At 41.5% G+C, this 24506-nt stretch overlaps 1 protein-coding gene across 2 annotated transcripts; it reads right to left on the reverse strand.

The window, feature by feature from the left end:
- Positions 1-1747: 1747 nt before the first annotated feature.
- On the reverse strand, positions 1748-23303 carry slc27a4 (solute carrier family 27 member 4). 2 transcript variants are annotated; one of them, XM_037752752.1, is made up of 14 exons: positions 23247-23303; positions 21280-21441; positions 17146-17356; positions 16788-16971; positions 12873-13031; positions 8991-9060; positions 8718-8809; positions 7809-7918; positions 7368-7577; positions 7036-7162; positions 5495-5632; positions 5231-5395; positions 4316-4462; positions 1748-2731 (listed from the first exon to the last, which is right to left on the reverse strand). In XM_037752752.1, the coding sequence occupies exons 2-14, from the start codon at positions 21438-21440 to the stop codon at positions 2574-2576; spliced, it is 1932 nt and encodes a 643-aa protein (XP_037608680.1). In that variant the 5' UTR covers position 21441; positions 23247-23303; the 3' UTR covers positions 1748-2573. The 2 variants fall into 2 exon arrangements, with proteins under 2 accessions (XP_037608680.1, XP_037608679.1); XM_037752751.1 differs by lacking the exon at positions 23247-23303 and adding an exon at positions 22876-23240.
- Positions 23304-24506: the final 1203 nt, after the last annotated feature.

Here is a 24506-nt window from a genome sequence, read left to right on the forward strand (position 1 = left end):
AGCAAAGCCGTTTAAACGTGTAGAGAATCAGTCTGCACGGAGAAGAAAGTAGCCGCAATATAACTCATGAAGAATAATAATAAGTCCTCTACAATACAGCCAGTGACACAACCAGCCAGCCTGGCTGTACTGTAGACGACTCGGGATGTGGTCGGTTGCAAAAGTAGGACAAAAAGTCACAGGGCAATGGCAGACTATGCACGACACACATCGGCAAAAGAATATTTGAGAGCAGTTTTGAGTGTGTAGTTGGAGCTTTATGTCACCAGACCTCTTGAGGAATCTAAGAAAAAAATCCCTCCATCAACCAAATTAGGAAATGTATTCCAACTACCGTTTCTACCATTGTCTGAACATGGAGGCTTGGTACCCGACAGAGAAAGAGAGGATCAAACGGAGGTGCCAGCTCGAAGAGAGAGGGAGAAGAAAGAGGGAAGAGGGTTAGAGATGGATGAATGGAAAGGATTGGGGGGGTGGTTGGCAGACAGATGTTAAAGGCGTAAAGTATGCAAATGAAAACTTGGGCGAATAATATCTATAAGACAACCCAAGAAACAAGCAAGTAAAGAAGAAGAAGTCTTGGAGACATTACAGTTTGGACTGAAGACTGATGGCAGCCTCGCAAAAATTTGGATATCAACACAACCTCTTCCTGCACCTGGCAGGGTCGCTGGACTGCCATGTATTATTAGCAGAAGATTTTCAGAATAAAAGCACAAGCTCAGATGATTTAGGCCAGCTTTGCGAGGCTGCTATGACAGGGAACTTTATGACAGATAAATGATATTATGGTAGACAGAAGCTGAGTGAAACAAGTCCAACGTAAGGAAGCATATGAGATACTATGTGAGGGCCAGGGCCTGTGAATCTGGGAGGTGAACTCACAGTAAGGCACAGTGCTCTGCTTGCGTGGTTGATGATGCTCATTCATGCTGCTACAACCTCTGATGACGGCTACCGCAAACAACAGACAAAACATCGATGACAAAAGCACATTTTCCTCTTCTACCGTTTCCCATTTCGACACAACCCCCCCCCCCGCCCTCCGTGACAATGTCCCCCACTCCCCGCCTTTATATCTTTGGATCTTTCGGCTCTCTTGAATCTGGCAGAACATCCGTCTTGAGCACCAGGAATATTATTGAAAAAAGTCCTCGCTGACCAGGCGATTTGGTGCTTCTTCTGTCTTCAGTCAAGTCCTCTTCATATGTTTTAGAAGAATATACACGGTCTACCTTTTAGGACCAAACCTGCACAATACAGCCACACAAACATACCGCATGTCATGGAAACAGCCCTGTGTGTATTTAGCCCAGGGTTGAATCAGTCAGATCACTTCACTTTGTGTTCCAGCAGCTGATATAAAACGCATACTGTGGCTTCTTATTTCGAGGATTTGGATCCACGTGAAGCAAAAACAACCCGAAACATTTGCACTATAACATAAAAGAGAAAGATTTTACAACAACATAAATTACTAAAACTTTCATATTATCTTAAATATGTAAACAAACACTACAACTTAAATATATTTGGTGTGGTGCAGACATATTTAAATACAAAGCTTTCGTTTTACATCAGCTCTCGTGTGGTGTGGCCGATTATTGCACTGCAAACGCTGGAGCCCTATTGCACTTTAGTGGATCTTTCAGCTTCAACCACTGGTCTAATTGAACATCTGTAACCGTGGGTTACATGTTAAAGGCTTTCCAACATCCTTATGTTGTTCCCTTTGTTTTGTTTTTTAAAAAAAGGGTGTCCTTTCCTCATTTTCATCTCAAGCTCTGCAGAGCGAGGGTGGAAATGAAGACAAGGAGACCAGAGAGGTGCCGGAAACTGTTTTATAAAGTTAACCTCAGATAGAGGAAAGCTGTAGATGTCACACAGGTTTGTCATCGATGGCTAATTGCGCAGGTGAAGTCGACGGTAGAGTCTTTCACGTAAAACAGTCTCGCTGACGAAGCCGAGAGACAGTTTAGGTCCTCATAGGTCCCTCTGTTGTCCCACACACACTTTTTTTTGTACTGAATCCATGTTCCTTCTCAGCATCCTTTTAAAGTCTGTGGATATCTGTTGTTTAAAGTTTTTGCATTCCGGATGCCAGGTAACCTGTACGTCCGCATCTCTCACAGTTGTGTTCCCTCAGCAACACGTGTGGTTTGACAGACCAGGATGGACAGGATTCTTGTGGCTATGAAGGGTTGGTTTCAAGTTACCAAATAGTTACTAGGTTTGTGCCTCTCTCTGTGTTTGCTGAGGTAGCGAGAGGAGTTGCTGGGGATGGATGGAGTGGTGCTGTGTGTTTGTGTGTGTGTGTGTGTGGAGTGCATGAGTCTGCTTTTAGGGATTTTTAAAGAGCAAAGTGGTTTTGGGATACAATGTGTGTGTAAATGTGTTGGCATTCGAGTATGGGTGCGAGGAGTGTGTATGGCTATTACTTTATATGTATTTCATTAAGGGGAGAAGGCTCTGCATTCTGCTATCCTGGTCACACAATATTGTCTTCTTTTCTGTATCTGTATGTGTGTGTGTGTCTGCATGTACATGTGTAGATGTAGTGGTCAGCCTGCTCATCACAATTTGTTTTTCCCTGACAGTATGGAGTGGTAAAGCTCCTCGTCCAGCTGCACATAACACCCTCTTCTGGAATCCAGGAAGTACAGTCTATCTGGCACCGCAGTGGGGTCGAAGTTGTCCCGGCGCAAGTCCGTCTTCTGAAACTTAAACGTTCCTGAGAAAGAGAGAGAGAGATTATTTAGATATTTCATTTTGCCAATTAAGCTGTTGTTCACAAACCATAGTTCGTTTGTCTAGTCAGAATCAGAGTGAAATTTATACTTTTGGTTTATTTTTTAATCTGGTTCGGTTTCACAGAGCACAAATCAAAAGCAAAATTATCTTTTTCATCTCGAGAGCTGCCACTTCTATGCAGGGAATCGCGGACTTTGATATATTGCTGTTGAAGTTTTTTCACTTTGACTCGGCACTGATCTACTGTGAGCACGAATCCCTTCTCCTCCAGTTTATCATGAATGACTTTATAAACGTCACTGTTTTTGTGGACTTTACTTCACATATTCTGTGTGTTCTCTTCAGCCCAGATGTCAAGCAAACACCGGACTTCTGCAGGCAGAAGTCCTGTGTCTAACCTGTCGTTTACCTGTGTCCATCTCAACAAATATCCGCACAGGCAGCCTGTGTTTTGATTCGCTTGGAAACGGTCCGAGACCACCTCTCGCAAGCGGTCTCGGACCAGTTGTTTTGTTCCACACCATAGCATGATTATTGCGTTCACAATCGCCCGTACGAACCACACCAGAGTTTGTTTAAAACGGACTAAATGTTGGCTTGTGAAGCGCCTGAAGAATTAAAATTAATTGCAACCGTTTTGATTAATTAATCATTTGAGTAATTTTCCAAGCAGAAAACATTTTCTGGTTTCAGCTTCTTAAATGAGAGGACTTGCTGCTTTTTTCTCTGAAAAATATTACTATTACTATCGTTTGTATTATATCTGTAATACAAATATTTGTTTTTTTTTGGACAGATGGCCTGATAAAGCTGATCAGGATGCCTCATGGGTGCCTTCCTTTGGAGAAGGACCAGAAAATGGAAGAATGGATGGACATTGTACTTTGAATCTTCAATGGAACCATAGACTGTACATAAGAAGTGGACGCAGTCACCGTGACGTCACCCATTGGTTTGTGGAATGCCGTTTTGAAGCCTTGCGTTTGGCATTTTGGCCATTTTTTTGGAACCGGAAGTGACATGAGAGGGTGGAGCTAATTCCAACCGAAACACTGAATAAGACATTTTTAGGTGACCAAACTCTCATGAACTGAAAACACACTGTGAAAGGGTTAAATTTGTAAGACGAAAATACGGACAACTCCCAGACTGGACAACGCCGTGGTAGAGACCTGTCAATCACAAGTTAACCGCGCCCTAAAGCATAACCTGCTTTATGATCTATTTGACTCTCAATGGGACCATAATGTACTAAATGAACATCATGCTGTATTGAAGAAGACTTGAAACTAGTGATTGAGACCATAAACTCATGTTTACAATGTTTACTGAGGGACTAAATCAAGTATGAAGTAGGCTCATTTTCTCATAGATTTCTATACAATCAGACTTCTTTTTGCAACCAGAGGAGTCGCCCCCTGCTGGCTTTTCAGACCCAGAAGGTTTGAGGTCTTCAGAGACCCTTCAAAACCAGTTGTATTTTATTCCAAATTGCACAGCTTCTGAAAAATCTCAGCTTTTGATTGATTCTTTTACACAAACGGCAGGGAACAGAGCATCTTACCTGTCTTGTTGACCTCCTTAAGGAAGCGGAGGAATACAGGTCTGGCGTACGGAGGGAGTGCTTTCTCCATGTCCTTCACAAACTTCTCCAGGTCAGTGGTGTGAGACGGATCGGCGATGGCAGCCATTCCAGCCTTTCCCTCTGCTCCTGTGCGCACAGAAAACGGGCATGTCAGAGGATAAATTCTGTGGACTACTGAAGTTTGAGGTCAGACAGATGCTTGTGTTTGTGCAACGAGGCCATGAATGCTGTGCAGAATCCTCCTTGTGACTTTACACAGTATCTCACTTCCCCTTAGACACTGCTAGTACTGGAAGAGACACTTCTGAAGGCCTCTATTGACTGTATTAGTATTTTGTTTTTTTTTAAATTTAGTAACAACACTAATTGGAATATCTGTTAGTTTGTGTGTTAGTATTATTTCTTTTGTGGCAGTGTGTCTTTCATACAGTATGTTGTTTGTTGTGATCTGTCTGACTGGTTTTGGGGATTAATAAAAGTTATCTGATAATATCTAACATGTAATCTAATCACAGTGGCTGGAAAGTGGCGTCTGTGATTTTGTCTCTGCAGAGCCTCAACTACAGCTCAGCTTTATATGTAATGACATTTCAAAATGGTCTAATTCATTTCATGTCACAATAAATCACGAGTAAGCCCAGATACTGCAGCTGTGATAACTATAGCACAGTATGATTCTTGTGAAATATCTGTTCAGTATTCCATCTGTCTCTCTATATACTATACGCACTGCAGTGACCTATTTTAAAGACACGCACAGGCAGCAGACGTGTTGTTTGTGCCCACTCTTGCACGGCCCCAAACCAAAACAACAGCTTTCTTTGGACGCATATTGAGGAGAATCTCAAATAAAAGGACAAATATTCAAGCATGTAAATTGACAGATTTTTTTACCTGGTACTTCTACTCCATAGACGACTACGTCTTTCATGTCTAGCAGCCTGCTGAGAGTTCCCTCCACCTCGGTCGTCGAGACGTTCTCTCCTTTCCAGCGGAAAGTGTCTCCTGTGCGGTCCTTGAAGAACATGCTACCGCAATCATCCATGATCAACACGTCACCTGGTGAGAGGAGGAGAGGGCGACGGATCATATTAATTTAGCCGGTCAGCATGGAATACAGTGAATAACTCAATATATGTGTATGTGAGTGACTCTAACCAGAGAGATAGGCGGTGTCTCCCTTCTTGAAGACACTTTGAGCAATCTTCTTGCTGGTTGCTGATTGGTTGACATAGCCGTCGAACCTCCGAAGAGGGTCGTTCTGAATGATCCTGCCAACAAGCTGCCCAGGTTCACCTAGAGAGAGAGAGAGAGAGAGAGCAGAAGAGTTTCTGAATATATAACTGGCAATTGTTATAGCAATTACTATTTTCCACACACAAAGTGGATTGTTTGAGCTCCATCAGGGGTTTCAGAAATAGTGTCTGCGCATGTCTGTATGTCTACAACACTTACATGATAAACACAATGCTGTGCAATCATTTAGAGGGAGTTTGTTGAAGCGTTGTTGTGAGTCTGTTAACCTATGAGCTGAGTGTTCAACCCACTTGCAAAGCCAGTAACTTTTGATGTACAAATTTACAGAAAACAACTGCAGTATGCCCATTGTGTCTCGTGATTAGGGCCGCACAATTAATATCGAATATTAATCGGGATCACGATTTTGCCTTCCCACACTTAAATGAATGTGATCGACTGCGATATTGACGTTTAAAATGCGTGCTCCGCTCGCAAAACTCAGCTGAATATCAAATCAGGCGCTACCTAAACTAATAGCCAGCCACCAGGGGTTGATCGACATGTTTTGGCTTCACTTTTGGTGAGCTGTCGTGCCGCTGCGCATGCATCCTACAGAGGCAGCCTGTGAAAAACTTTCATGAATGTTGCGGCTGCTAGCAGACGGGCAAAACAAAAAATGCACTGAATTCAGGTGAAGATTAATTATGATTAATATGGCAGACTAGTCAGCCAGCAGGATGACAAGAAGTGGGTCAACCATGCTATGCAGTTTGCAACAACAGCTACGGGGATTTCCATGGGACTACTTGTGTTTTTAATTTCTCAAATTTAGGGCTGCACAATTAGCCGAATATTAATCGCAATGATGATTTTGGCTTCCCACAATTAAATAAACATGATCGACTGCGATACTGATGTTTAAAATGTGTGCTCCGCTCATAGAAAACTCCACAGCATATCAAATCAAGCGCTTCCTAAACAACGTGATCTTACAGAAATACATGAAATGAACACCCGCCAGCAGGTATAGTACACAATGTATACAGTATAGGGTACGGTATATCATGTAGAGCAGTTGGGCAAAACAAAAATGTGTGCACTGAATTCAGGTGAAGAAAAACCTTATTTTAAGTCTTATTTTAACATATAGGGCTATTTCCTTTACTTAAATATTCTTTATTTATAAGGACAATCAAATTAATCAACATCTCTGTACATGTGCCAGTCTTAGCTAGCAGGCTAGTTTTATTATCGCCAGTGTTCAAAGTCAAATGTGTACAAGAATCACTCCTGCCACAAGTACAGACTACGTGTCCAGTTTTAATTCACTGATAATCAAATATATGATGTGGGTGGGAGTATATGAGCAGCTGCGTGCGCTCCTCAACACCTCCACTCTGTACGTACCTTAAAACTTACCAAAAGTGAACATTTAATATGTGTATATAGAGTAAACCTACCAGGTTTACAGGGAATACAGACGCCATCAGGTCCCCTAATGAGCTCCATGGTCTCCTCATCAACCCTCACCAGTCTGATTGGGTAGATGTAGGGCAGAATCTGACTGTTGAAGCCACATGCTCCAACCTACAGCACAGACATAATAAATATTAACAGAGCAGACCGGTTGTAACCAGCCAGGGCTTAACATGACGAGGATTTCTAGAGCAGTACAGAAAAGAAAACGCCTCGGAACATAATGTGAAATTCTCTCAGGTGAAAGGGCTTGAGTGGGTGGTGGTAGTCTTAAGGAGTTCAGAAGAAGGTATTTCAGGTATTTGTACATTCCCACCTTGTTATCGAAGTTGCCCAGGCTGCAGTTGCACTCTGTGGCTCCGTAGAACTCTGCGATCTGTGGGATATTGAAGCGATTCATGAACTCCACCCATATGGACTGGCGCAGGCCGTTGCCCAGCGCCATGCGCACCCGATGTTGTTTCTCCATGTCCCGAACTGGCTGGTTCAGCAGGTATCGGCAGATCTCACCAATGTACTGTACAATCTGGAGGAGAAAGGGGCAGAAAACAAAAAATAGTTTAGTGAAGATACAGAACAGAGATAAGAATAGACTAATTACTGGTGCTTACAATAATGAAAAAGGGATTTAGAAGAGATTAACTGGGAAATATCATTAAATCTTGAGATTATTTTTTTAAAGAAAAAGACATCTTTTGAGCAACACTGTGAGATCGTGGTGTGCTACTCTGCCCACCTAATGTACATTATTGCTTACAGTGCAGTTGTATTTGGCACAGTCGTCCCAGAAACGTGAGGCGGAGAACTTCTTTCTGATGACTACAGTCATGCCGTGGATTAAACACTGGCCCACTCCCACAATGTTACCTGTGGTAAAAATAAATGAATGAAAGGATGCAACCTGGAAACATACAAAGACATAGAATTTAACATGCAACTTGTGCACCATTTTCTGTCAGCAGAAGAAGTCAAGAACACTGAGACTAAATGTGTGCCAGAAAAGACACTCATTCAAAAATGCAGGTGAACTTTAGCAACTCTTTTTTGACGCCAATTGGCTTTATCCACTATCTAAGTCTGGATGATGTTTCAAGCTAAGTTCACTAAAGCCCCATTTCCACTGCAGGAAATTTCCCCCAGAACCAGGAACCTTTTGAGGAGCTCATTGCGTTTCGATCGCAGGGACCAGGGTCTAAATTAAGTTCTGGGGACATTTTACAGGGTCTTTTTACTCCCCCCAAAAGGCCATGGTCGGGGTAGTACGTTCTGAAAGTACCGGAACGGGGTGGAGTTTGCAGAGATGCCAGTTGCTGATTGGTCAAACACAGACACAGCGCCGCTGCTTCAACTGTACTGCCTCATTCATAATAAAAAAGAAGTACTCTAGGATCTATTTAGGACCCTTTTAGGATGAGGGAAGAGGATTTCTCTTTGTTTGATAACATTAAAAGTAAAGTTGGGCTTTGCTGTCGACTTCCTGACTCATTTAAAAAAAGAAAAACAGAGAGAAAGAGAGAGAGAGAGGGAGATCCTTGCTGGAAACCTGGCTCAAGATGAACATTATAAGGAACTTAGCAGACTGAAGGAAACAAGAACAGATGGATTTCATGACATGAGGAAAAGTTGCAGATTGTAACTTTAATTATTACTATAGTTCTAGTTTTACCTGCAGAGTGGTAGAGCGGAAGGCAATCATACAACACATCATCTGGAGTCATCTTAAAACCGTAATATACCAAGGCTGCCATGCGATAGTACCTGAAAACCAAGAGAAGAAAGTAAAATAAGCCAAAACAAAACCCACCAAGTTTTATGAAGTTCTCTTCCATTTCTCTTCTAACAGTATTTAAAGCTACACTTGAAAGCGACGTGGATCAACAAAGAGAGCAGCTGCAGAATTCCTTTGTGTCTGTTAGTTAGCTGCACGGCTCCTTCCTACCTGCTGTGCACAACAATAGCAGCTTTAGGCATCCCAGTGGTTCCTGACGTGTAGATGTAGAACAGGCGATCTGAAACAGACAGCAGGGTGAGAGTGAGTGAGATAACATGCATGTCAACAACTAAATGTGCTGTGACTGCTCCGTCATGTTTAAATGTGTGCCTCTTTTTGACAGAAACATTTTTGCTGAAAGCTCACTTCTGATTAGCTGCGCAGGAGTGTAAATGCTTGGCTTTGATACTTCATTACAGGCCTATTCACAGTTTTGATTGCAAGCTCATTTTGACTAAGTTACAGTATTGAAGTATAGAGGCAGAATAAAGCAGAATCCCATATTAAAGATTGTAAAATTATACTATTAAAGGGACTGTATGTACGTTTTTACATGTATAAACGTTTTTTAATAGTTTTTTATTGCCAATGTGTGAACACGTTGTAACCTAACCTAAAAAATTAGACCTTCCGCAACTTTCTGGGTTTCCTCTATCAGCCTGTAGACGGCTTTTAATGTGAAGAATGCGTGCCGTTTTTTCAGGAAATTACAACGGATGTGACGTCATGTGCGCACGTGAGTTAGGCTTGTCGTGGTAGTCAGTGTTACCAGTGTTACACGGTGGTCTGGTACACACCGATTACATTACGTGCCCACCGCCCCCACCGTCACTTTGCTTTTTTTACAGAAATAAAAACCCATTTAGTTCATTCATACAAACTGAAGTGAACGTGTCTGCTCCGTACAGAGTCTCAGCTCAGAGTAGCAGGTGTCAGGTTTCACATGGGATGAAAGAGAGTTGACAGTCAGAGAAATGGCGGAGGATATGGTGTCGAAGCGAAAAGCAAACGCGCCTATTTGGCAATATTTCAGATTTAAACCCATTGCTATAAGGGACCCATAACGTTAATGAGGTAATCGCCGCGAGGAGGACGGAGCGGTCACAGCCGGTGTGCGCGGTGCAGCGGCGTCAGGTGGAAACCTGCAGTCTCGCAGCGAAAAGCTCTACCGGAGAGGCCAGACACACAGCCAGCCACCCGACGGTAAAGATCAAAGTAAGCTCGCTATACATATTGACCATCATCTTTTCTTGTAAAATGTCTGGTGTAATCCATTAACACCGGTGTTGTCACAAGTTTATTAACCGGTGGGAAAATGTCCTCACCGTCACATCCCTAACGTGAGTGCCTTTACTCTCTTCAGCTCCGCTACAGGGCTTAGAGTGTGCAACCATAGCTAACCTACGGTTAGAAATGGAGTCTGCTAACGGCAACAAACGACCAGCCCCCACCGCAACTCAGACTCCAACACAAACTCCACAGAAGCACAAAAAAAACAAGTCATATCTAGTGAAGCCCGTCTTGCAAAACAGGAATGTGTCGATGTCCAAGAAAAACTAACGGCCGGGCCTTTGATTCATGGAGTGACCTTCGTTCGGTAAGCTGAAATGACTGCCAGGCATGTGAAATATAGAAGGATGTTGTGGTTTTAGCTGTCAATCATGTTCAGTCTTGTGTCGCCTCGCTGTTTTAACTGATGCTCGCTCGCATCTACGTAGTGCGAGCACAAGCGTGAACAACAAGTCGCTGACCATCCTTAACGGCCACAGTTGTCACTGTTAACAAGCAATTACTGATTCTTACATAGAGCCCCTTTAAGTCCCTTTTTTTTCTCAAGGATATGTGTGATGTGTAAGCAATGTGGTCTAGTGGTCTTTGAATTGCCCTGTTGTTGAAATGTGCTATACAAATAAAGCTGCCTTGCCTTGCCTTGCCTAGTGGTTACGCAGCAAGATCCTGTTTACACCCAAACTCTTGCACCCATATATATACAGATTTGCTCTAGATCCAGTTGAGAGGTCCCACTGCTTCACAATGAACAACAATTGTGTTTGGATTATGCTTTCCTGCTCACAACTGATTTTATCTATAATAAATTCAAACCACTGCTTAACAGAAGAAATATGCTTTTGAGCTCCGGTGTACTGCTGGCTATGCGCTGCCTAAATTCATATACAAACTTCAAACCCTTTCACCGTGTTGTTTGGCATAATCAGTCGAGCGGGTGCCAAGTTTTGCCAAATGCGAACACGGACAAAGGTCACAGGTTTTATTGCTGCAGCCGCCTGTGTGGCTATCAGCGATTAGATATGATGTTCAAGAGCAAAAAGGACTCCATTCATTGTTTTGACTAAAGAGCTCACCGATTAGCTCTGTGGAAAGAATGAAACATGTGAAATGCTTTAGATATTCTATCTAGCTATTTTGTCTTTATGTGAACCGAGGTACAGATTGTAAAGCCCTCAAATGTGTGACACAAATACAAGTTACGTGACTTGATGTTGTATGTCAATATTACAGATTCATTTCGTTCTCCCTTTAACCCATATACTGTATATGTGTTGCCTTAGAAACAAGCAACCCATGTGATCTCTGGTGATTAATCATCAGTAATTCCCAATAACTATTAAAAAAGAGGGGCGAATTCTGGTTGTTTTTACTTCATAAAAATATAATGAATTAATGTTTCTGTCCAGCCTCTGTATTGTATTTGCAGTCATAAATATATTAAATAGCATTAAACAATAATATCTAAAATAATGAACACTGAAACTGTATTTTTTAAAATATATCTACTGCATGAAAAAAAAGAAACTTGACATTTCAGTTCAGTGTTTTTCAGTATGATTGAACAATGTGATTTATTTGACTGTGAGTCATTGCTTCCTTTGCCACAAAAGTATGACTCATCACTTTGTCTACTGATCTGTGCTGCCATACTATCAGTAAATGCAAATAAATGAATGTTTGAAATTACTTTGTTGCTTTGGTTAGAGTAAGTGCTGACATTTTGACAGAAAAGTTTTACTACCGGTTGGTTACTGAATTATTATTAAACCGTGGAAAATATCACTTAAAGGGATAGTTTGGGTGTTTTGAAGTGGGGTCGTATGAGGTACTTATACATAGTCAGGTGTATTACCTTCAGTAGATGACGGTCGGCACACACTCAATTTGGAGAAACAGACAAGAGTTACCGCCCGGAACCGAAGTAATGTACTGCTGTGGACGGGGCCGGCAGAAAAAACGTATTTTTAGTCACCTAAAAGAAAGGCTCGCCTAAAAATATCAGTTTAAGTGTAAGCTATATTTAGAATATTTTCACCACTTTACCTTACCATCAGACAGCCCTTTCTGACGGGGAACTGAAGCCGTTGTATCCATCTATGCTCTCGCCAAAGAGCCACCAGACTCCGTTGAAAAAAGCTGTAGTTTTACCTCGCGGAACACGGAGGTTGCTGGTCTACCGCTGCCTCTATTGGTTCATTTGTTTGTGTTATTGTGTGACTTTGGTGAATCCGAACGAACCAAAGTCACACAATAACACAAACAGACTAACCGATCGAGGCAGCGATAGACCAGCGACCCCCGTGTTCTGCGAGGTAAAATTACTATTTTTTCCAATCTAGTCTGGTTGCATAGATAACGGCTTCAATTCCCTGTCGGACACATAGACTATGTAGCTGTCTCATGACAAGTTAAACTGGCAAAAATATAAATAGCGTACACTTAAACAGATATCGTTTTTTTAGGAGGGCCTTTCTTTTAGGTGGCTAAAATAAATTTTGCTGCCGCCCCCGTCCACAGCAGTACATTACTTTGGTTCTGTGCGGTAACTCCTTTTTGCTTCTCCAAACTGGGTGCGTGCTGACCGTCATCTACTGCAGGTAATACACTGATTATGGATCTTACAGCCCCACTTCAAAACACCAGAACTATCCCTTTAAATGACTCCCAAAAGCATATGTAAAATGGCTCTTTTGTTAACTTCTTGAATCTATTACCATTGGTGGGGACACTCTGATCCGTATCGGTTCATGGTGTTCTGACCTGTGAAGCAGCGTTGCGGCTGGCTTGGCAGGTGAGACGGGGCACTATCCAGCAGGGGCTCTAGGCACTCGGTGCCCTGCGGCACTACTTTGGGGTCCCAGTCTCCGGAGCAAAACATCTGCACTGTCTTCCCCATCAAACTGTGGACCTCAGACACCGCTATGAGAGTAAGAGAAACGCATTAAAGTCAGTTAGACAGAAGAAAGGAGACAACAAATTGAAACAGCTCTCATACTTTTCCCCGAAAAAAAAAAGACAGTGTATCTTAATTTAAAAGCCTTGTGTCATGCTGGCTCAATACTAACGCTACTGGCTTGACTTTGGCCTGCATTTCCAATTACTTAAAGCCATAAACCACATGACAAGTCCAGGATCCAACACAAACCTTTCCATCAATCCCAGGATGAACAGCTCAAAACTCAATCACTCTTTATAGCTGTTGAGATCAGGGCTTTTTCAGATTGGGCAGGGACCCAGAAGAGGGTCATGAGGAGATTGAAATAGATCCCTAATTTATGTTTGACCAGTCAACTGAGCTGCTGTACTTTTATATCATTACTGTCCCTCAAGTCTTAGCGATATAAAGGCATGTTTAATAGTACACTGCAGGTTAGTAGATTAGACATTAGAACAGGTAATTAGTTCTGTTTGGACATTCAAAAATACTCACAAACACATGCATGTGATCATGTAATAGTTGATTTAAAATCTTAAATCTATTAGTTTTACAATATATTAGTCAATATAACAGATATAAGAGCAAGACAAGAACTAAGTAAGAGGAAAACATAGAAATATAGATTCTGAACGTTAAGTTTTCAGTCTACATTCCTGGCTACAGACTTTCTGTACTGCTGCCGGTTATGAGTTTATTGACCACTTTGATTAATGTTGGAAGGAAGAACATTTACTTTGATGGGATGGCATTCATCTCTCCAGACATGGGGCGGAGCAACTTGTGTCAAATCTGAGGAAATCTTTACTTAATTCATCTGACTGACATGTTTCTCTATCCCACATAGTAATCCAGACCGCCCAGGGCTAAATTACATTTTAGGGATAAAAAAAACACTCAAATGTCAATAGCAACCTCATTTCAACAAGTGTAAACCCGTTCTGGATGCTGTCCAGCCCACTGTCTTCACTACTAAGTTTGGTCTTCATAATGTCAGATTCCTTTCTGACAAATCATTTTTATGTTACCATTTTATTGTCAGTAATGATCTTGATTTATTTTTGATCAACGAACCCTGGCTGAATCAGGATAAAACAGTTCCCCTAGTTGAAACTTGTCTCCCTGGCTACTCCTACCTGGACCAGCTCAGATTAACTGGCAAAGTAGTTTTTTTAAAAGAATAGCCTTAAATGTTGTGACATTACCTTTGGGTCTTTCTCTACCTTTGAAGCCCTGTTTTATTTTTTCAGGCAATCTACGGACCCTCTGCATTCTGATTTATAGACCACAACTGGTTTAATCACAGAATTCTCCGAAATATTATCAATTGTTATCCCTAAATTTGACAATGGTTGCGCCCGAAATTCCATAGTAACATGCTATTTAGTACAATAAAACAGTATGCAAGATTTTTTTTACATTTAAACCTTAGTATGAAAGCAATAGTACACAACTTGCATATTATTTCCAGTGAAATATTACAGTATGCAAACGCTGGACACTACGGCGGCATAAATATCCCACAATGCAATGCGGTAGTCACGACAACACTCATAACAGATGTTGACGGAGAGTTCTGTAACATCAATAACGCTTCAGTTTAAGTACAAGAATAAGTAAGTGTAAGTAAGAGTAAGTATTTGATTTTCATGAACTGTCATTTTGGACACATGAGGTTGGTACGGGTTACCATGGTTGCACGTCTCCAACCGGCAAGAAGGCTCTCAGGAAGTGACGACATAAATTAGAGTTCAGTGCGTCCGAAAAGACACACACTACTGTTTATTCACATAAAAGTATGTTGAACGATAATACACATTTTGTGTTTGTAGTGCATAGTATGTGATTTTGGACTCAGCCAATATTCTTGGTGATTTTAATGTGCATGTGCGCTGCCCTGAAAATCTTTTAGCCAATGAGTTTTTAAATTTGGTAGAATCTTTTATTCTGCGTCTTGCTCCTATTGGTCATATCCACATCAAAGTCCACACCTTAGACCTTGTTTTACATACTGGAATTATTTTATACAACACACCCTGCATTGATATCGGGGTTAAGATAAGATAAGATATTCTTTTATTAGTCACGCAGTGGGGAAAATTGCAGTGTGCAGCAGGAAAGGGGATAGTGCAGTTACTGATCCTAATAGTATTTTGTTTAACACTACCCTGCCCATTATCTGAAACCGACTTTCCACCATGTTCTACCAAGAATTGCTTGCTCTGATTTTCACATTTTGCTCTTCAATGGACACCAATGATATTGGAAATGGTTTTAACAGTACCTGTTCAGCCATTCTAGACAGAGCTGCACCTTTTAAAACAAGAAAGCACAAAAATACTTTTCCCTGCGTACCCTGGATAAATGAGGAATTTCGTTCATAGAAGAGAATCTGTCGTAAAGCAGAACGGAAATGGAAGGCCACGCAATTAACAGTCTAAAAATCTTAATGAAAATACTCAATTCAGCAATTAAAAATGCTCGAGCAAACTATTTCGCTGAGATCATTGAGAGAAACCAGCATAACACCAGGGTGCTCTTTGATAGTATTAGCCGCACTACAGATGCCCCTTCTAGTGGGATTGAGCCATGTGAGGAGTTTCTATCTTTCTTTTCCAACAAAAACATTACAATAAGAAATCAAATTAATCTCCTGTAACACCCGAACCTCCTAATCATTTGTCCTGCTCTCTAAATTTATTTCACCCTGTCTGGAATGATCATTTTGCCAAGACCATAACCAACATGAAGCCTGCGTCCTGTTCCTTAAACAAATCCTGAAGCTATTTTGTCCTTTTATTTCAGTCATAATCAATTCCTCTCTCACATCTGGCACTATCTATCCATCCATCCATCCATTTTCATCTTCTCATCTCTGGGGTCGGGTCGCAGAATAGCTAGAAAACTGATATGATTTGCCAGAGGAGATCAGGCAGGCCACATCTTTGTCCTCTTTAAAAATGCACTTATATTCATTTAATTTTCTTGCCGTGTATTTCTAATAATCATTTTCTAATGTTTTATTATTTTAATATTTTATTGTATACTCTATTTTAGTTTATTCTTACTTTTAATGTTATTTTAATGCTTTTATTTTATTGTCATTTTGGATTCTGTTTTTATTTTGCTGTTGTGAGGCTCTTTAATTAGGTTTTGAAAGGTGCTATACAAATAAAATGTATTATTATCATACTTAATTATTTTATGTGCTGTAATTATCATCCATTAAAAAAAGAGATTTTATTAACAATATTGCTAATGTGTGTGTCTCAACAGGGCTGGATTCGACATTAGCTATGTTGTTGTTTCAGTTTTTTCCCGTACACACTTCGTATCCATTTAGTTGATCATTTATTCTTTTTTTATCTCTGACTAGATCAGTCCTTGAATATTGCAGATTGATGATGGAGACTTTTGTCCACTTCCCCCTTCATTACCTCTTCCCTTCTTTCCATCCCATCAGCCATTTAAAGCTCCATTGACTGATATTGAAGAGACACCTCCTCTGAAACCCATCTATCTTTTATGACCTCTGTTGCTTTCTCCCTGCACCACTCGCCTCTCTCATCACAGCGGAAACATAACAGCACTCATCAGCAGAAATCAGTGCTTCAGAATATTTTGATTTTTGGCTATTAACCCGACAATGATACAACTATAACAAACAAAATCTGCCCACATATCCTTCAGATGCTTCTCTAACTCTACACCTCTACATCCTCCATTCTCCCTGCTCTTACCTTCATTCAGCTCCGAGCCAAACACCACAGCCTTGGCATTGGAGATGGTGACACAGTGGACCAAGGCCTCTAGTCTCAAATTGAAGTTGATTAGAGCGGCCTCTACTCCGATCTTGGCCATGCCAAGCCAGAGGCCCACGTACTGAGACCTGTTCTCCATGAAAAGCGCCACCACGTCGCCATCCTGAAGCGAGAAACAACAAAAAGGAGCGGCTCGTCAAACTGACTGTCATCAACGGGTTGACTGGATTTTTTTTTTATTATTCAACGTGAGTCTCTATAAACGGGTCATGTCAACTTTGCCACAGAAGTCTTTTTCCCTAATTCTTTCAGGAATATTTTGTTTTGTAGGACCAACCTTGAAACCCCGTTCCAGCAGCAGGTTGGCCACTTTGTTGGAGTACTCATCCAGCTGTCGGAAGGTCCACCTCTCCCCAGTTCCCTCGAAGATCAGCGCTGTTTTGTCCCCGTGGCGGCGCACCGTTTCAGCAAAGATCTTGGGAATGGTGTTCTTCTCTTTGAGGTGGCGTCTGACGTTCAGCTTCACCCGCAATAGCACACCCGCCGCACTGAAGGAGCAAGAGAAACCATTATTTGAAAAAGGAGAAAACAGACAGTTTAAATAACTCTTCCTGGTATAACGCCAAAAGACAATTTGCCGTTTGATGTAAAAGCCAATCCACCTCAGATAAAAGTGTGTTCGTTTTGCATGTTTTAGCTCATTAACTACAAATTGCTTGCCAATTTCCAAGGAACAAAAGTTTTAAATTGACATCCTAATTGTTCTTGAGTTAAATGTTTTTTTCTGTTTGGCAGCAAAGTTGTCAAAACAGTCAATATTTGCAAAGGTTTAACATGCAACAATAACATGACTTTTATCAAAAGAAAATTATAAAGCTAGCTGAATATTCATTGTTACAACTACACCACTTATCTCTGTGAGTCTCTGGTGTTGATTTTTACTCTGTCATGTATGGAAAGTTGGAAACCAGTCACTTCCTCTGCACAGTGAATGCATGAATGGCGAGAAATCAAACTAAACACTTGGGATATTCTTTGGATGATGGTCAGCTGTAATATGAAGTGTGCATAATTTGCAGCTAAGGAGCCAAAATTTGCAAAAGTGCTAGTAATTTAATATTCAACGCAGTGCCTGAATTGGACCACAAAAGGAGCCAATACCCTAATTCAGCAGTTTCATGACATGACCATCGCAGGTGTCTTGGATATATTTATATTTATGTGCATATCTTGGTAATATATCCCACTTAAAATGTATTTTTCTATGCATTTCAGTACATACAAAACAGTTTATACAAAACAAAACTGTACACAAATATAACATGTCATATAAGCTACAATAAAACCAACTGACAGTTATCTGTTGTCCTACCGATTAAACTGGAATAATGAGAGGGAATACCGAAAAAAAAATCCATAATGTATGGGCAACACTGCATTTATTTAGCTCCAATGATGCAGTCAAATGTGACCTTGAAATAGGCTACAGTGTGTCGAATCAACATAAATTGAGTATAACTGAAAACTTCTTGCAATAATGGCACATAGCATGACAGAACAAAGAGGGAGAAAAGAGAAAGCATGAGAATAGCATTTAACTTATTTACATTGTTGTATTGGCTCCGGCCTTCAATGCTTTGTTGTCATACTTTTTTGTAACTGCGACCTGAAGTGTTTATTTACGCTTAGTGATTGAAAATGCAGTTAAGGTCTTTTCAGACGGTGTGTACCTACGAAATAAGAAGTAAGGACACTCATGTGGACAAAAATCAGAAGTGCCAGTACTCAGAACCGGTGAGTACCGGCCCATTTCAGGCACTGATTCAACGACAAGAACTTTGAAGCTCATCTACATAATAGTTGAGCTATATATCACTTATACTGTGCAAAACGTAACGACAATAAGCATAAAACGTTATTACAGAGATGGCTGGGTGAGTCCCCGGGGCAAAGTCTGCCTGAATGGAAAGATCTCACTCGACAATTTACATTTATGGTGCAAAGGCACAGATAGTGGGCATTCTCCTGAGCACGGTACAATTAAAGAATCATCATAAAAATGCACTGAGCCCAGTCACTTACTGTGCAGGTTGGTGATGATATTTTGCTATCATTACACAGGATATTGGCTTCCTGTTGGTCCAGATAACCATAATCTATTGTTGCACAGTTGTTTCATTAGGACACTTGGCCGCAATAAAGCGGTTTGGAGCTCATTCTGTTGCAACAGAGGAGCTGCATGAACTCCACACTATGTCATTAATTTCCTTCTCTTGAGATACTTTTTGTTCTATTGTTAGCAAAGTGACTTTTAGAGAGATCCGTAATAAATTTGATATTATTAAATGTTACCGGTTTCTCTATTCACGGTCATGAAAGGAGTTTCATATTGGCAACAAACGACACTGCTGCATAATGTAAAAAACCTATTTACAATCGATTCTAGCAAACGCAGATGCTGAACGCTGACTAAACCACCTAGTGACAATCACTGCCGCTTTCAGGGACAGCAATGTGAATACTGGAGGTTGGTTTAGTTTACAAAAGGCATTAAGGTGTGCACCACACTGCTTCCAAGCCTTGTCGCAGTACATTACAAAACAGGAATTTATGAGTCAGCGTGGAAAGGTCATGCTTCGACAGGGTCAGATGTAGTGAATTTTTAACCTTCAGCCATTATCAACATATAGACAAACAACTACGACGTTATCAGAACTGCACTTAGAGTGACGGGTATTTGCATATGAGCAAATGCACGCAACTAGGTAGCTGAAGCATAAGTAGTCTAAAGAAGAAGAAAAATTAGTTATGGCAATGCTCTTATTATATTATAATTCATCAAAATGTCTTTAAATCATAGCATTGGAAACTGTGATTTCTATCTCTAACCGATAAGAGAGCAGAAGCCATTGTTTGCACACTATGGGTCACAGAGAATCGCTAATCACTACTGGTTTGGTGACTGTGGATTATACGTCACAGAGAGTGCTTGTAAAAGCTTTTACAATTTCCTGTTTTACCATCACTGGAGCTATTGAGGAAAAGAAGGAAGTTAATCACAAACTAATTACCATGGTGATCGCCCCCCAACTGTAAATATTGTCTCTAGGTAAGACGTCCTCTCTATTGTACTTGGTCGAAAATATTTAAGGCTACCTGGCGTGTCAAGGTTTGAAACGTGCACAACAGGACAGGCGTATGCAGCTGGTGACTAACACTGGCTGTGAAACCAGGCCTGAGGAGGAAGAGCCTCAGGTGTTCCTCCTTCAAAGCTGCTTTCAAAAAGGTGTCAGGTTGCATTTTTGCAAGGCTTAAGATGTGAGAACACTTTACTTGCAAATAGGGCTGCCCTCTCTAAGTCGATTAGTCGATGAACCGGTCGTTTCGGTCTTAGTGGACTAAGATTTCTTTAGTCGACTAGTCGTTTTTTTCATGCTGAATGACTTATTTCCAAGAAACGTATGAGCACATCTCTGGTAAACACAAGATTTAAAGTGATGCTTTTGTGTGACTCTTTGTGGAGAAATTCTGTTTTACAGATCTGTCGATTAAATCAACTTATCGATTAGTCGACAAAATCGTATGAGTGTTAGTCAACTGAGGATTTCTTTGGTTGAGGACAGCCCTAGTTGCAAAAGTTCCCCCTATGGAAAAGCTTGTTGTCAGTAACAAGCCGTATCACATGTCCACTAATCAAACTGATGCATTTAACGCAGCAGTAGACGAGATTGGATCAAATATGATTACAAAAAAGTTATTTTTAGAAAACGGTTGCTGCCTCCGCTGAATGAACAGCCAATAGGAACACTCTTGCCTGAAATGACCCGTGATGGGGCCAAGTTCTACCGTCACAAGCTAGATTTTTTAAAGCCGAAAAACAGAGCCATGGGGAGGTGCAGAAGTCTAGTTATCTTTCAGAACACTTGAATTCAGTATGCTGAAAGATTATTATGGAATTTTTGCACAATGATGCCAAAAATATCCTGCCTGCCCCCACTGTAACTGCACGACATCCTTCTAAAGCGTAACAAGACTCAAATTTGAAAAGGTATGTATTATTGTGTGAAACTTGAGCTGCTTCAAGCTTTTAAGAAAAACAAAACGAAAAAAAATATAGTGTTTTGTACAGTTGTACTGTACAGTTGGACAGTGACACATTTGCTATTGATTTGGCTGAGTATCCAGTGCATTGGATCTGATAGGGAGGCTTTGCTGCTCTCCCATCCATATTGAATGAACACTGTTGGAATAATAACTAATTTTATACAAAAAAGGAGCTATGACTCTCCCAATTATTTTTTAACAGTGCACTGAGGCAATGATAGGGCTACAGTTCTGATACTGTTCACCAGATATGGATGTTAAAATACTCAAATTAAAGTCAGAGTGACCTATTGTGAAAAAGAAGAAGTGAGGTTTCATTAACACTGGAACCATGCCAACACATATACAACATCAACCCCATGCTTACTGTAAGTCTCTGCAAATTGTTTTGGCGAAAATCTGCAGGAAGCTCCATCCTCCGCTCCCCAGGTAGAAGATCAGGATGGCCGGGAGAACCTGGTACCAAGGCAAGCCCACCAGCAGCTTCAACACGAACAGCAGGGCTGTGCAACAGGCTAGACGCATCATCCTGAAAGAATGCAAGCACATATAAATACATACAGATAATGGCTGCGGACGGCGGCTGCTAATCGCAAACTTTTCAGACCAAACATCAGTTCAGTAGGAGAAAGGTTACATGTGGTTAAAGTAAGCAAAGAAAAACAGATGTTGAATATCTTCACTGTGGTATTCAAGCCAACCACTTGGGAATGTAATCTACTAAGATTTTTGTTTATCCTGTGCCCATTATAATGGACTGACTCAGCTCTGGTACACTTTCAATGTATGAGGACAAGGTTATACCCATCTGTATGTTGTCATCTTGTATGAAATCTGCAAAAATACATATAAAATATATCTTTTTCTCACATGTGCAGAATTATTAAACCGAGAAAATCCTTGAGTTTTCTTTTTCTCTCGCAGCTGAATAAAAACCCAAGGCTGCAGAGACCTTGAGGGAAATCCTAACTCAAAGCAAATTGTGTATAGTGACAGCTGAGTGCAGCAGAGGACACAGCATGTGTTGACATTGGTGTTCGGTGCCACCTGATATAGCTAGGAAGATGATCCTAAAGATAGGTTTACATGACTTGCTTATTATCTATTCATTAGGCTATGGAGGAAAAACACTGCAGGGGTTGTTATTTCACAAAAACTGGGCTTTTTTTTGGGAAGATATCTGGCAGTAAAGCTCTTTTTCTATAGAGCCAAGATGCTGACTGCATCTTTCTTGCTCTGTCTTTAATGGTGATGATGGCTATATATAATAGCAATCCAATACTATTTAAAACATACACCGACGCTCTGAATGTCCGACATGATGGGGATGTGTCACACGTCAAGGGAAAGAAATGCAATCAGGAGGGCCAAAAAAAAAAAAAAAAAGCTTCATCATTCGCTGCACCCGGAAATTTAAAAAAGCGCACTAGCATCATATTGCGGTAGTGGATGGAGGAGATGATAGCGAAGCTCAACCCACCAGGGCTGGTTTAAGACTACGCCTCGCTCGCTGCTGATCATGCCATGTGCGCTTTTCTTTTCAGCCACGGGCCTTCAAATACAGTTACCGCATTTGTTTGTACCATATATTTCACCGTGCTATATAACCTGACGTAAGGTTATCGTGGTAACAACAGGCGCGCCAGGATGCGCAGCGTATTTGCGCGCATCGGCTTAAAAAGCAAAGGAAGCGGATGGACGGTGTGTGACAGCAGCCTCTTTTAGGATAGAGGAGGCATGCTGAACATGCAGTACACGTTCACACCTTTCATGCACCGAGAGATGGCTGATATCAAAGCCATTCTCGGGTCCTGTCAGTCGCTCGATCACGCAAGGTTGACAAAAGTCCCTTTTCTCTGCTATAGCAGATGTAATAGTTGGACATCGCGGGGGCGCACAGTCAGATCGGGCTGTGGCTCAGCTTTTTTCTTTTTTTTTTTTTTTTTGGTTTAGCTTTACATACCTTGCAACCTCGTTCACACCGTCATGTATAGGTGCGCAAAAATCCCCAGACGTGAAACCCCTTTGCGTGCGATTCCGCCTTGATCGGCTTACTGGTCTCCTTCTCCTCCTCACAACCACCGCTCACTTCGCTTGACAGAGACACAGAGACACACGCACACCGGGATCCCCTCCTGCCTGGCTTGTAATACCACAATGAGCTGCTCCTTCTCCTCTCCTAATTCACTCCACTGCGCGCCTCGTCGTCGACTTTGACCCCGCTATGATGATCATGATGATCCGCTCATTGTCACAACCATCGCTATCGATATCATGTATGGGCTCATTGTAGCAGATAAAGCTGCAGCTAGCAAACGCAGTAATTCAAATGACCTTATAATTTTCTTAGCTGCAGCCCGCCCACTGCCGTCAGCGTCCCACCATCAGTGCATCAGGAATAAGCGCAGATGGACGGGTAAGTGGGCCAATCAGAAGAAGGCGGTGAGGACTTACATCCCATCCGGTGTAGGGGCGGGGTTTGCGGCACTGGTGAGGAGGAAATGCGGCGCGGCCCTACTTGCAGCCTGCACAGAAAGAAAGCGAGGCCAGCACGTAACGGTTTCCACCCGGTAGTGACAAGAGCATGATGCGGATCCGAGTGGCGTAAAACTGAGCCCTACCTCCGCCTCACTACGTCCATTCATCACTCCGCATGCCCAGCCACAAGATGGGCTTTAAATACGCATCTGTATTGAGGAATGAGGAAGGACAGGGTTCCCAAGATCTACAGTAAAACCCTGCAGGTTTTCAATGCAACCAACATCAGCTGATTGCTTGAGTTGAAAAGCTCTAGCATTATGTGTGTCTTTGTACTTACAAGTTTGGCAAACCAATACATGTGGAAATTAGGGCTGTCAATTGATTACAATATTTAATTGCGATTAATCGCATGATAGTGGGTAGAAAATGGAGCAAATATGTTATTTTTTATAAGACAGTCACTATATCCTGACAGTAGTGCATGAGCCTCTCTGTGTCCTCAGGTGCTCTTGAAGACATCTGCAATATTTCACAGACAGGAGGAAAACAACCAATCAGAGCCGAGCTGGAGCCTTGCTGTCTCTGAGCAGCTTCAGTCAATTGCTTGCAAACTCTGATCAAACGGTGAAACCCGGCAGCTGTGTTGAGATCAGTTGAAGAAATACCAAGCACCGCCCACCAGCCGGAGCACACTTTCTTTACCCATCACTGACTAGATTTTTTTGCTTTTAATATGCATCTGTCACACTAAAAGGAACCAAAGGGGGGAGCGAGGAATGAGGAAGGACAGATCTACAAGAAAACCCTGCAGGTTTTCACTGCAACCAACATCAGCTGATTGCTTGAATTGAAAAGCTCTAGCATTATGTGTGCAGTTGTCTTTGTACTTACAAGTTTGGCAACCAAATGCATGTCAATGCATTAGGTCTGTCAATCGATTAAAAATATTTAATTGCGATTAATTGCATGGTAGTGGGTAGAAAATGGAGCAAATATGATTAAAAAAGTTATTTTTATAAAACGCGTACCTATATCCTAACAAAAGTGCATGTGCCTCTGTGTCCTCAGATGCCCCTAACTGCATGTGCAAGATTTCACAGACCTTGGAGGAAA

Source organism: Sebastes umbrosus, chromosome 19, assembly GCF_015220745.1.
Source record: "Sebastes umbrosus isolate fSebUmb1 chromosome 19, fSebUmb1.pri, whole genome shotgun sequence".
Taxonomy (NCBI): domain Eukaryota; kingdom Metazoa; phylum Chordata; class Actinopteri; order Perciformes; family Sebastidae; genus Sebastes; species Sebastes umbrosus.